The 14687-nt window shown below is 40.5% G+C and overlaps 1 protein-coding gene across 1 annotated transcript in view; it reads left to right on the plus strand.

Moving 5' to 3' along the window:
- Positions 1 to 2970: 2970 nt before the first annotated feature.
- TPD52 (tumor protein D52) overlaps positions 2971 to 14687 on the plus strand; it is a 199241-nt gene continuing 187524 nt past the window's right edge. The window contains exon 1 of the mRNA XM_063451305.1: positions 2971 to 3060. Within this exon, the coding sequence (XP_063307375.1) occupies positions 3042 to 3060 (19 nt within the window). The 5' untranslated portion in view covers positions 2971 to 3041. The remainder of the gene's footprint in view (positions 3061 to 14687) is intronic.

Genomic DNA, 14687 nt, shown 5'->3' on the forward strand with positions numbered 1-14687 from the left:
GAATTGACAAAACTTGACAGCTAAAGCTTTACTCCACCTTTGGTCAGATTTTTGTACATGAGTTGATCATCAGACAAAGAAGTCTCTACTTTCTCTAGTAATATCTATTATCTGTTTTGTAGGTCAGTGTTAGTGTGACAGGAACTACCCATTGCTTTAAACACGGGGTTACAGATTTACCATTTTATTGTGTGTGTGTGTGTGTGTGTCTGGGCAAGCCCCTGAGACATGTGTGAGTAGGTTTGGAATTTTGGCAGATTCATGGGGAACTCCCTTTCAAAACTGCACAGTCCCCTTTGATGTCTGAGTCACCCTGTGCTTATTACGGGCACAGGGTTAACGGGAAACCCAGGCTGGCCTGCCCAGACCAGACTTCCACAGACTAAGTTGTTGGGAGGACTCCATGCACCCAACTGGAACAAAGCTGGAAATTCTATGGAACTGCCGAGCAGATAGGAACTTTGAGACACCTGCTGAAACTTTAATTGGAGGTATCTCGGTCCCTCTCTGATGGATCATAACACTATTTTGACAGTTAGGGCGCACGTGGAAGAACACACATGGGGTTTTGTGATGTTTATGTGGGCATATTCTGTTAGGGCGCCTTGTTGTCTGGAGGTTGATTGGATCGGCAGTGCCTGATCTCATCATCTCCCAGACACGGAGGCGCCTGCGTGGGATCCCCATTGTTTCAGTTAACAACCCCCTGACACATATAAAGTGTCTTTATTTTCACCCTTCATCAAGTAAAGGTTGATGTTTGAGTGAGCTGCTATAATCACTGGTGTCGTGCTGGAAAAGTATGGATATTAACCAGTGGCGTACACACAATCCATGGGCCCCGGTGCAAAACTGATCCGTGGGCCCCCTTCCCTATTCCCCCCACTGCCCCCCCAGACAGACAGACAGACACACACACATACAGACAGACACATACAGACATACAAACAAACAGGCACACATATATACATACAGACACACACACGCAGAAACATACAGACTGACAGACACACACACAGACAGGCACACATACATACAAAGACACATAAATACAAGCAGGCTAGCACACACACAGACAGACATACAGACACACACACACAAGACACACATACATACATACAAATACAAATACATAAAGACAGGCACACAGATACAGACACACACATACAAACAGACAGACACATACAGACAGACAGACACAGACAGACAGACACAGACAGACAGACATGCATACATACAGACAGGCAGGCACACATACAGACAGACGCATACACACACAAGACACACATACATACAAACACAGACATACAGGCACACACACATACATATATACATACATACAGACAGGCACACATACAGACAGGCACATACATACAGACAATGAACAAGAACAAGTACCACGGCGCCACAATCACTCGTCTTTACCAGCTTGTCTCCAATAACTTTAAAGGGAGACAAATTATAAATTATAACTAGAATAAGAGATCAGTGTAGTGAAAAATATAACAATTTATTAAAATTTTTATAACAAAATACCATCCAATAAAAAAACCGCCTCAATGGGCTTAAAACCCTTCTGGTCAGCCGCTGAAAATACAATATAAAGTGCACAATGCAAACCAATAAGTAAAGGGAAGTAAGGATAAATGACTGTAACTTGCCACTACCACACACTATCCCTTCACAGCATCTGCTCTTGAGGAAGTCGGACGACTGACGAAATGCGTCGAGCCCAGCTGTAGACGACCCTGCATTGTTTGGTATTAGCAGTTTGATTTGTGTACGCATATGGCACTTTGTGAATTTTTTGCACTTTGTTTTTGGGATTGGGAGAATAATTCACTAGTGATCTCTATTGTAAATCACTTACTAATTGTTATATTTCCACCCTTGTTTGATATCTACTACTCGATATGGAGGCTGTGGAGGGATAGTGTGTGGTAGTGGCAAGTTACAGTCATTTATCCTTACTTCCCTTTACTTATTGGTTTGCATTGTGCACTTTATATTGTATTTTCAGCTGCTGACCAGAAGGGTTTTAAGCCCATTGAGGCGGTTTTTTATTGGATGGTATTTTGTTATAAAAATGTAAATAAATTGTTATATTTTTCACTACACTGATCTCTTATTCTAGTTATAATTTATAATTTGTCTCCCTTTAAAGTTATTGGAGACGCCCTGGTACTTGTTCTTGTTCATTGTGATTTAAAGTTAGGAGTGACTTTATTATAGAGGCTTGCCTGCACGTTATGTTTACTTCTTCCCCCACTCACCTGACCTTTGTTTGTACATACAGACACACACACACACACACACACACACACACATACAAAGACAAACATACCGACAGGCACACATACATACAGGCAGACACACACAGACAGACACACAGACACACATACATACATACAGACAGCATATATACATACAGACAGACAGGCACGCACACACATACATTCAAACACACACACACACACACACACACACACACACACACACACACAATGTTTAAGTCACCCTCCTGTTTCCTACCTTTTAGGTGCAGGAGGGTGACTTTTCCTGAGGTCCAGTGGTGGCTCAGGTTGATGGGAGTCAGAGTTTAAAAAAAAAAAATGATTAAAAAGATGCAAAGTCATTTTTACACTTGAAATCTATCTATAATAGGTTTATCCACCTACTTTATGTAAGCTATAAGTTCATTTGCCTCACAGTTTAATTACTAGCATTACTCCCATTCTGCAACAGGTTATGTAGTGCAAATAGTAATAGCAATAATAATAATAATAATAGCAATATTAATAATAATGAATAATAATGAATAATAATAATAATAAGGTTGGTGTTAATAATGAATTGTCAATTTAACATTGCTAATAAAGTTGAGTAGAAAAAAAAATGCCAGCAGTTGTCACGCCTGTGCTGCTTGGGACAGATGGGCGGAGCGGGGAGCAGGGGGTGTGAGGTCTGGAGTGGAGGAAGGGAGGGGGAGTGAGTCAGTGCTGTGTGGAGCTGAGCTCAGGTCTAGGTAGGAGCGAGCAGTCATGGACACCTCTGATCAAGGTGAGTGCTCCCTGTCTGATCCAAGCTGGGCTTCAACAGGGCTAGATGGGCTGTGGGTGAATGGCATGTGCCACCATATTGCCACCATATTGCTACTCTCTGACTTGCCCCACGTGGAGTCCTTACCTGCATGTCTCCCCTGTAATCCTTGCACCTGTCTGAGTGCTGGCTACAGGCTGCTGCTGGCTGAGTGCCCACTGATGGCTTATAGCATATGGAAGGATACCTTGCCCTCACATGGCTCTTATAATAAAACACTGCTTAATGGAATATATATATTTATATATCTTGAGTTCCCTGTGCCTTGGCTCACATATTCCCCCCCCCCCCCCCCCCAATATTCTCTCCTTTAACCCCTTTTAAGGACCTAAGGCTTGCCAGTCAGATATTGAAATCTGGGGCTCTACCTAAAGCATTGTCCTTGATGAGTTGTAGTCTAAATTTAAGCTGCTGTTGGTTTGTCATTTAATTAAAGTTCGTTTTACAGCCCCTTCTTTGCTGTCAGGGGAATGTAAATCATTAAAACATGAGCCCATGGCAGGTGTGATCTGATTAGTTTTTTTTTTTTTACTGTAAATAGACATCTGTGGGATGCCTGTAGCAGTAATGAAGTTGTTATGGTAGCTCAGTCTCTCATTGCCTGTTTTGCAGATTTTAGTGACACAGACAATTTTTTTTGGTCATTTTGCACAAGGCTGTTTCCATGCCATGCCCTCCCCCTGTGATGTCTCCTTCCTGCCCAGCTCACATGATGTTTGGCCTGACAGCTGTGAATAAACATGTGTCTGGCATGCTGCAATGGAGGGTCTGGCAGTGCCTGGCAACCAGCACTGAGATCTGTGTTTGAACACTGCCATGCTGCTAACTTTATCACCTAAGTTCTATAATAAACTGGGACTGGAAATTATTTCATTGTGAATGCCCAGTAGGCTGGTTTTATTACCACTAATACTGACTTAATCCTCATTCTGGATAGATTAGATGTTATCGAGTTTTTATTTGATTTTTGTTTTACCATATGAAAGCAGTGATGTACCATTAGTTAACACTTTTTTTTTTGTAGATATGGGTTTTCTTTTTCATTAATTTGGATTTTGTGGGCAAGCTAGACAGGGTCATTCACTGATCCATCAATGTTCACGTGAGACTGGACCCAGGAATGTATAAATATTATAGTGCAATGAATGTGCTTTACAGCTGTTGCATTACAACACCCAAACTGGGAATCATAGGCTGATAGAGAATATTCGGTTTTGTAGTCTGACCAGTATATTAGAGGGTTATATTTGGGGGTCACAAATCTGCGCTCTTTGCTTACCCACTCCTCTCTTACCTGTTACGTAAAATGTTGCCATATCTTCACTTATTTATAAACCGTGTATTCTTTTATTATATTGTGCTTGGGTTAGGGACACCTCTGGTAATTACACAATCCATAACAGTGCATTTATTAATAGAACCCTGAGGTATATATTTTTGAAAGGCGTTCCTATATAAATTAATGATGTGGCAAGCCTGTGGATTCATCTTCAATTGCCCCATCCCTGCACACACTACATACATTTACTGTCAGCAACCACATGTATTAGTGAATTTGTCTGATCTATAGATTTTTTTTGTGTGTTTGTTTTTTTATTTATTTTTTTTCCCCCGTTTAATGTATTTGCTTAAATCTACACGATTTTTGTTCTCGGTTCTGCATTTCTGGTTGATTTTAGTTTTTTGTTAATAAACAATTGTCCTTATTTATTGAAATAGCTGCTTATGTGTGATATATCTATTCTGTGTGGTGTTGTAGTTCATCATGTGTTAACTGAATTGCTGTTTGCTAAGGTTATTAAACAAACATTACAGCTATGCCTGATGTGGCATAGCGCTATATTATTTTATTTTATTTTATTTTTGGACACTTGCAGTGACTGTGAACTGTATGCTGACATAGACACTATTTATTTTCTCAAACGAGCAGTCAACTCCCTCACTGTTAAAAGATACATTCATTAAACAAGAATCCTGATTTGTAGAAAGTCATTAGTACGGGGTCTGTATGGAGTGTCTGTGAATGCACACTTTATAGACTGGGGTTCAACCTTTCGTGACACTCGCACTTTATTGATTGCTAATCTTGGCACTACTGCTGTTGTGGACCATGTTTCCCATAATGTCCAACCAACCATAAAGAGTGCTGAGTATTGGTCATCACTGCCCTAAACTATCTTGCAGGATTCCATGTAATTGGTAAACAATTAAAATTATTTATATAGCTCCAACATATTCCGCAGCGCTGTACAATAGATAAACCAAGACAATTTAATTCTGACAAAATACCTGAGGGCCCTGCCCAAATAAGCTTACACTCTAAAAAGCCTAATGGGCTCACCCTAGACCCCATCCTGCAAGATGTACATACAAAGAGTGTTAATCTTCTTTTATAAGCGAGATGGGCCAAATTTACATAGAATTGTTAAGAAATACACAATCAGAAGTCGGCAAGGGAAAGGATGCTGTAAACAGATTACTGTAGAAATCCTACATAAAGATATGTACCAGTAGTATAACTGTAGGATCCATGGCTACGTGGCATTTATCCAGTTCTGCTCCCATGCCTATGCCCAGTCCTTTTGACTGGATTGGCATCTTATGGTTCTTTTACTGGCATGATACCAGTAGGTATTTGGGTCAAATGTTTGTATTGTTTGTATTACAATCTCTAAACTATTCACTTTAGAAATATGGCAAATCCTGAACAAATATGTTTACGGTAGCTTTAAAAGCCCACACAGTATGTGACCAGTTGGGTATCCTTTTCCCAATTACATTGTCTGGATGAGAAACTATAGTAGGACTTTCACATGGTTATTAACTAAAATTAAAAAAGCTAAGTGAATTTCAAATTTTAAGGCATAAATGGCCAGCCAACCTGAAAGCAAAGCTTATTTAGACAATTTTTCCAGTTCCACTATTTTGGCCTTAAATTTGAAATTCTCTATTTTCTATATGTATGTGTTGTGTTTTTTTTTTTTTTTTTTATATAGTTAAAGTGGAGGGGGGGGGGGAGGTGGCTGAATATAGATAGGGATTAGAGCACTATAGGTTTAGGAATACATGTTTATATCTAACACTATAATGTTACTTTGAATTCCCAGCAGTTTCACTATAGTGAGTAAACTTATTTTTAAATAGCTCATGTTTTGATCACATTGAAGGTATATTTGTGATTGAGTTAGTTAAATCTAAGCTTTACCATATCTGCATTAGAGATTTAATTAAAGGGACTCTCCAGTGCCAGGAATACAAATCTGTTTTCCTGGCACTGCAGAATCCTGCAGTGCCCACCTCCCATCCCATGTTGCTGAAGGGGTTAAAACCCCTTCAGTAACTTCCCTGAATCCAGCTCCGATGTCCCTTGGCACTGGGTCAGGCTCCGCCCACGCTCCTCCCCCGCCGATGTTAGCCGGCGGGGGAGACCTAATGCGCATGCGTGGCAATGGGCGCTCACACGCACAGGACCTCCCCATAGGAAAGCATTATTCAATGCTTTCCTATGAGGATTCCGGCGACGCTGGAGGTTCTCATGCAGTGCGTGAGGACGTCCAGCGTCATTTAAAACACTTTTCGTGTTTTAAGAAGCCTGAAGTCCCTCTAGAGGAGGACTTAACCATGCAAGGTAATAATTACACTTGCAGGGTAAAGGGTGATGGGAGATGGCACCCAGACCACTCGAATGGGCAGAAGTGGTCTGGGTGCCTGCAGTGTCCCTTTAACGTTTGACTAACATGTTAGCTGAAAATGATCTGCCTTTATGGGTGCCTTTAACCCTTTCACACATTCTTACCATCTCAGGCACAATTTAACGTCTCCTTTAAGTTCATAGTGGTTATGCCTTTGCATTGTTAATAATGTAGGATTGTGGAGACAGCAGCACTAAATTTTGTAGACTTCCAAATTGTCAGTGGCATATGGTAGGGATGGATGAATCCCAGGAGCCCGGGAGCCATAGCTTTTAATATTTTACAACTGGCGCCAAACTTTGTGACATTTTCCAACAATATTTGTCTGGAACACTTGTGCTTTATGTTGTCATCCTATCGTATGATTACTTTTTGATAAGTAAGAGATCACCCCCTCTTTTCTCCCCCCTCCCCCCCTCCCAAAAAACAAAACAAAAACAAATGCAAGAAAAAGGCCATTAACATTTTGTGCACCGTTTTTAAAATTTTTTTTTTTTTTTTTACATTTATAAAGTTTGCTTGCAAAATTAGCAGCCATTCAGATATTTAGACATATATTTCCTACCATTCTTCTGCCTGGCCTGATGTGTTTGCGATCTCTCCTGGGGATCAGCACCGCTTGCATGTGGCTAGTACATATATACAGAATATAAAAATAATATTTAGTGTTCATATATCTGACATTCTGTACATTTGCCAGCTCTCTGGCAGACACAGTGTATAGATACTCCAATTAAGGCCGTAGAATAGCTTTTACAATATGAGTGTGTCCAATTAATATATGTATGGTATATAAATTGAATGCTAGTTGTAAAATGATCCAATTTTTTTGCAGCAATGGTACTGCTGGAACCAATTGGTAAACAAAATGTACTCTATTCTAAATTATCCTTAATAGGGAACTTCACCCCACTGGAATAACACATTGAAAATCACCTATAATGTGTTAATTTGTTTACACTCAGTTCCATTTTCTTGAAAATGTATATAAAATATTTATCAAATGACGACATCATAATCCAGTTCGGATAAGGAAAAGCCGGGACAAGCATTCCAAATAAAGAGGAATAGTGGTAACATTGTTTAATTTCTCCTCTTTATGATTTCTCTATATTGACTGTAAGGTGCAACGGTCAGAGCTTATGACAATGAGTGACAGGGAGCAAAGATGGAGACGCCCAGCGCAGGATAAAGATGTGTGGATTTCTAAATTTCATTTTATTATTTTGCACCTCACAATTACATACGTTAAATAGATTAGTAAACATAATATTGAAATCCTGGTGATCATTTCTCTTTAAATGTCCTGGGCAGTGAATGTTCCCCTTTAAACGTTATAAACTTAAGGTTAAATCATTAGGAATGTTAGAATTGTAATGATGTACTTGCAGTGTACCCGATGATAAATTGGTTTCCGTTTTATAAATGAAGATAAAATGCATCTGCGCCATTTGCTCAATGAAAGTTCTGACCACTTTAATAATAATACCGTAATAACAATCTCTGCTAGTGGCATCACTCAATACGGGAATAGCTAGCACAGACTATGGGAGCATGCCACATCAGCAACGATTGGGCACCATTTATTACTCGGGCTGTCTGTGCCAATACGCCTGGGGGCACTTTGGCAGCCTTACTGAATTCAGATTTGCTTTCTTGCCCTTGGATGTTTATTATGAGGGAGATTTTAAAGTGATTTGAGTAAAGCATCGGAAGACAATAACATGTACACATACAATGACCTATTTACAGTCTTACAATATTTTATGGGAATTAAAGGTAATTTGCTCTTTAAATTGTGTACATAAATTTTAGGTATTACTTTTAAATTATGAACACCAATTTCAAGCATTTTACACTATGATCAGTGTCCCAAGTAATAACTTTCTAGGAGCTTTGTACCCCCTCAGTTTCTCTGGACGAATCTGGTCACAGATGACCTCCTACCTGTGTATTTGGCAGGGGCTTGCATACACTACCCACAATGGCTTTGTAGTGCTCTGAACCCAATCGGCACCTTGTCTGTGCCTACAGCATGGAAACCTGTTAGACCAGCTCTTCTGTGAATTCCGAAAGGCAAGAAGACCGAAACCGTATTTTTATTTATTTTTATGTAACATTTAGGGAATGATGGTCATAGCGTCTTCCACCATAAATGCCAATTTGTGGCTTTGCCTAACGTGACTCTACAGCTGCAGTGACTTCTTATCAACATTTTGCTTTTGAGAATATTAAAAGCAGATAATGTATTCTTTCAGCTGCTGGTGAACTGCAGCTCCTATTAGCCAGTATTTTGTTGGAGGTGTTAGGACTTGATTTACAACCTTTATAGTTTAATTCTGCAGAATGGATACTTCCATATAAATATTTTATTACAGGCATTGTGCTGCAATATGAACACCATATTTTGTTTGGCATACCAGTGATTGTATTGGACTCATGGATTTATGATGTCGGTTGACTTGTGATTCTATCAAAGAGGCAGGAATCTAAATGAGACGTAGTCTAACTGATGTAAAACAGAATTGTATCTATGCAGGTAAATTGGGATTTCTCACTGGCTGCCACAGGTAATGGCTGACAGCTACGCAGAAGACGTCCAGCGTCACCCAAAACCTCACTGGAAAGCGAGGGGAGGGAAGGGGGAGGGCTTGACGCTACAGTGCCAGGTAAACGAGTTTGATTTTCTGGGACTATAGTAAAAAAAAAAAAAAAACTCCAAACATCATCGCCATTACTGTGCACTGTGGTGGTTATGGTGCCCCCACAGCAGTTCAGGGCCAGCTCAAAGGCTGAAAGTGACAAGTAAGAATTTAAATCATTCTAAAACTTTTTTACTACTTAAAGTAGGGGGGTTGAAGGGTACTACTGGCACCATAAGTCCATAACCTTTACAGTGCGCTGGAATGGTTACGGTGTTTCGAGTGTAACTTGAAACACAAAAACCACACCCTGGTTTCCTTAAGTAGTAATTAAGGGAACCTTTTTTTATTTTTAAATTAAAAGCCTCTTTGATTACAATGATTTATGGGGACTTCTCTTACATAAGCAGGATCCTGTTTATATCACAGATTCTATGAACAATAGATAGAGTAGAGAGGAGTAATGGGTTTGTTTTTTGTCTTGTTTTTGCACTGTATAAGTTGTTTATACTGTAATTTCAGTAGACTAGTTGTGAAAAACAATGTAATTATTGTTTGAGGATGGGAGAAGAAAATGCTTTTAGAAACCTAGTGAAAAGTATTGCCTGCAATGTACTGTAAGTGTGAACATAGTCCATCCAGCTGTTGTGGATTAGACTTAAACAATTCTACTTAGTCAGCCCTTGTGGGAAGTTGTCAATAGTAGTTTGAGTTCCGCAGGTTGACCTTCAATGTGTTAGTGTCCCGGCGGTGGCCGCTTGTTTTGGTGGCTGTCAGTGAAAGGATAGTCAGGGTTTTGATAGCAGCTGTGCATGAATTTTCATTGCTAAATGTATTTCCAGGATCTAAGGGGAGATGCCAGTTATGGCTAATCTAAATGGCTCCTATCAGAGCTACACCCAAGGGAAAGTGGATAAGATTAAGGGCTTGGTAATTGTGTTAGACCTACTCCCTGGGTGAATTATCTTAAAAAAATATATATATTATACAAATTTTAATGGATTAAAAATGTTCATTAGATAGCTGTTATAGTGGGGTGACAGGGGCTGTAGCGGAGGAGAATAGTCTGTAGTGGGTATAGTGAGGTGATGGGTTGTGGTTGGGTGTCAGGGGCTATATTGGGGAGTCATTGACTGTATAAAAGTTTCTTCCCCTTCCCCAGGTTCCCTGGCAGTCCGTTGGGAGATACAGCTGGGGGTGCAGATTGCTCTTTCCATCCGGTTCCAGGAAATGTATCATTGCATTGTCGCGGCAACATTCTGATTAAGTGTAGGCAATGGTCTATTATGGTCTCTTTATTTAGCGCCGGCCCTGCAGGCTACACAGAAGGAGATATGGCTGGCTTGTGAGGGAGATCCTTGATCTCCCCACTGGCCATGCTGCCAGTCTACTGCATGCTGAGCATTGGCCTTGTGGCAAATCTGGCCCTGATGTATTATACTTCAAGCAGCATAATCCAGAGGTGTTACTACCACCGTTGTGATAGTACTGGTGTCTGTTGGGTGACCTTCACACTTAGGGCGACCTGATGGACTGCCATTGCAAAGTTAATAATCTGTTAAGGAGCCTGCAAAGGGCCCTCTATTGCGGTGTCATTCTGTCATTTAAAACATGGTACAGTCTCCTCCCAGTGCTCAAAGTAAGCCATGTGGGAAGGAGGAACAGCACAGTAAAGCCTCTAGAGCGGAGCCGGTGCTAGATCCTCGTTTGATTGACCCCAGGGAAACTGTACTCCTGATAAGTTAGTTATTCAAATTTAAGTAGTTTTAGCCACCCTACTCTTTGCCTAAGTTTGTGTGAGCTTCTGTCAGCGTTTGTGTATGTGTCTGCCAGTTGGTGTGTGTTACGAACGCTGGTATTTCAGATACTCGTTCGTTTTCATTTCCTCCCGAACTGCTGAAGGCTGACTGATTATAATTTGCAGTTCTGGTGTTGATTCGAACGATCTCCAGAAGAAAATACAGCATCCACGTAGATTTCCCCAGCAATCAGACATATACCGAAACATCAGCCTGAATTAGATGAAGGGTACAACAAGAATGAATTTATTCAGACCAACTGGCCGGTTTATATGCAAGTCCCAATGCAAGGGGTTTACTGTGACATATTCTAGGGGCATTCCCCACTGGACCTGGGAGGGGACTATAACAAAATACAAACTGTAACTACATTGGCTCTCAGGTCCAGGATACTCCCACACAAAGCAAGACAATCCCTCCCCTGTGCCTGTGAGATAATTGAGTCTGGAACTGTACTAAACTCCATTATCTCCAGGCACAAAAACCATAAATTTTACTAACACTTCGAAAATACCCCCAAAACAGTCGCATCCCTTGATGGCCCCGATCTAGAGGACCAACATATCCAAAACCAGCCAGATCAGTCCAGGGGTTCAGGATTTCCATGGAAGTCATATTTTGACCGACCGCACACAAAGTCTTATGCCCAAAACAGTTCCACAGTTTCAGAGGTAACGGTCAGTCTATTTTGGGGAGTTTTAAAACCGAACAAATCCACGAACTGTTCCCCTGGCTCATAGGTAGCATTTGTTCCCCTAGTTCGTGGGAACCAACCTACCGAATAGCGCTCGCCTGGCTGGTTGGTGAAAAGAAGCAGACGTTCGCAAAGTTGACCGGCGTTCGGGAAGTTGAGTGTCCGATTTTTAGCTACAGACACTCGACAAACAAGTCCCGCTGTCTCTTTTCGTGGGACAAGATGGCCGCCGTTTTCTTTAGCACGTGGCCAAACAGGAAGAGCCCTTAATCTGCAGTTTGCTTTGTAATTAATGAGCCAGGGGGGTGGTCGGTGTTCGGTAGTTTTATTTTCCGAACGAGGAAAATCAAAGTTAACGAAACAAAAGGTGTAGTTTCTTCACAGTGTGTATGTAAGTTTACTGTGCATGACTATCACCACGCATTGTGTTTTTTGCATGCCTATTAATGTGTATTAGTTTCTGTGTGTGTCTGTCTGGTAGTTTTGTTTCTGGATGTGTGTTTCCGTGAGTGTATCTGGAACATATGTATGTGTATAAGTGCTTACATCCCAGCATTCAAAAGCATGCCTGCACTCAAATGCCAACATTACATACAAATATATCACTACACACAAGTAGTACACTACTGCTTTCAAATGGCAACAGTACAAGCATACAACTGCAGTGAAAAGAACACTATAAACCTACTCCATACAATTTAATACTCACAGATACAACCCTGAAAACATGGGCAAATGTTAGAATCTCAGCTGGCAATGCAACTTGGGAGATGTACTACAGATGGGGCCCTCTTTACGCTAGTTCTGCCACGGCCATTACCATCTCACCAAGCTTTAGTGGTTAACATGCCAGGTGTGCACCCCCTCCCCCCCTCATTGTAAGTAGTCATACAATTTTAGAATAGTTTGGCTTCTTACCTGGATCTGCCAGGAACTGCTCTCTGTCTCTACTACAGCCAACAGAGAGCAAGAGGCTCCATGAAATCTTCTAAGCTAAGTTCGCTTAAGGTGCAAATGGAGGCGCTTGTGCTTTACATGTGACGTCATTTGTAAATGCATACCTCCCAACATGTCAGACATTCTAAGTTTAGGGGTGGGAGTGTGGTCAGGGTGGAGCTGTTCTGAGATATTTCAGGAAATGTACTAATATTTGCAACAAATATGTAATTTAAAACAAGCACAATATATCTTATTTACACAGACTGATTTCTGAACACATTTATTGTAATTTAACCCCTTAAGGACACATGACATATGTGACATGTCATGATTCCCTTTTATTCCAGAAGTTTGGTCCTTAAGGGGTTAAAGACACATTACTAGGAGTATTGTAGTTGTGGAGCTCTGTTGTACACTCTGACTCTCCAACACTATAGAGCTCCCAGAAAAGGGCATTATGATAGAAGAGATGGATTTTTGGCACACATTAGGGAATATCTCTCCGATATAGGGACACTTGGGAGGTGTGTGGATGTGCTGCAAAAGTGTGAGTTTCCTACAAAAAGGTATTTTAAAGTAATGTTGGACATGCTCAGTGATGAGTTTTACAGCATTACTAGCATGCAAAGCAGTCTTGGAATACTTGTAATACCAAACTGATGTACAACTTGCATACTTGTAAAAACTCTGTGCATTGTTAAATTACATTCCTTGTCTTCATTTGAATTTTGGTAATGCTAGAAAGAAATCAAACAGTAGTTTAAGAACGTCATTCTAAATCTGTTTGGCAGAAACATCATGTGGGCTCTCTGTTAAAGAGCAACTGTGGAGCAATCACTATGAAATAGTTCTGCAGATTGCTCCACTATTACAACTTGTCTTCACATCGGCCCCATATAAATACCCTATTGTATTCAATCCTGGGCTTAGAATCCAAGAGTAAACCCGAATGTCATGATATACCTTCTTTAACACTGCTCAATTAAACAGAACCTCTGACATTTTTGCATGGGGAGGTGGAGATCCTTAAATCCTGGCCTGTTAATGTTTGACATTCTCTATAAATGTTCTTTTGTTCGTTTTTCAATATTTCCACCCCTATCACAGTGGGATTACAGCTAGTAAATTGTTCCAAGAACAGTCGGTATTGATTTAGAGAATATTTAATATTAATAAAAATATTAAACCAATCAATATGAATTGTTTGCTTTTTCTGTTTGTAGTGCAATGGATTCCTTGTCACCAGTGAAAGAGCATAAGGTCAATACACAGGAGAACACAGCACGTTTATAAATAGAGTGATATAAGGGTTTAGCTCACTGTACCTGTCAAATCCTGCACAAATTAGGATTAAATAATAATTAAAAAAAGCTTTACATTTCATCTTTGCAGTGTGCTTGCAGAAATGCTAGCAGATAGGTAGACAAGGGACCATATTTATAAAGAGCAATACATTAAAATCTATCGGTCTACTTGCTGATCAATCATTGGCTTTAGACCGGTGTACTAGTGGCAGTTCTTCTCCTCCCTGTCACTATGTTACTGATACCGCCAGTGTGTTTCCTTGCACTTCGGACTGCTACAGGATGTTCATAAACGTTCTTGGTATCCTGATGGCTCAAGAGTGTACTGTTGCCCTTTAACTGGATGGCATCTTGGTCCAAGAGCCTCTTATGACTTGGTGGTCTGGCATTCTTGCCTGCTATTGTACCTCTTGGTCAATCAAGGGTAGTTTATGAGTAGATTGCTGTAGCCTCATATGCAGTTTTAGTTGTTGGGGTTGCTTCTGAATTCCCTGGAAATTAAACTGCTCTTTGTGGCT

This window comes from Pelobates fuscus, chromosome 4 (genome assembly GCF_036172605.1).
Source record: "Pelobates fuscus isolate aPelFus1 chromosome 4, aPelFus1.pri, whole genome shotgun sequence".
NCBI lineage: Eukaryota > Metazoa > Chordata > Amphibia > Anura > Pelobatidae > Pelobates > Pelobates fuscus.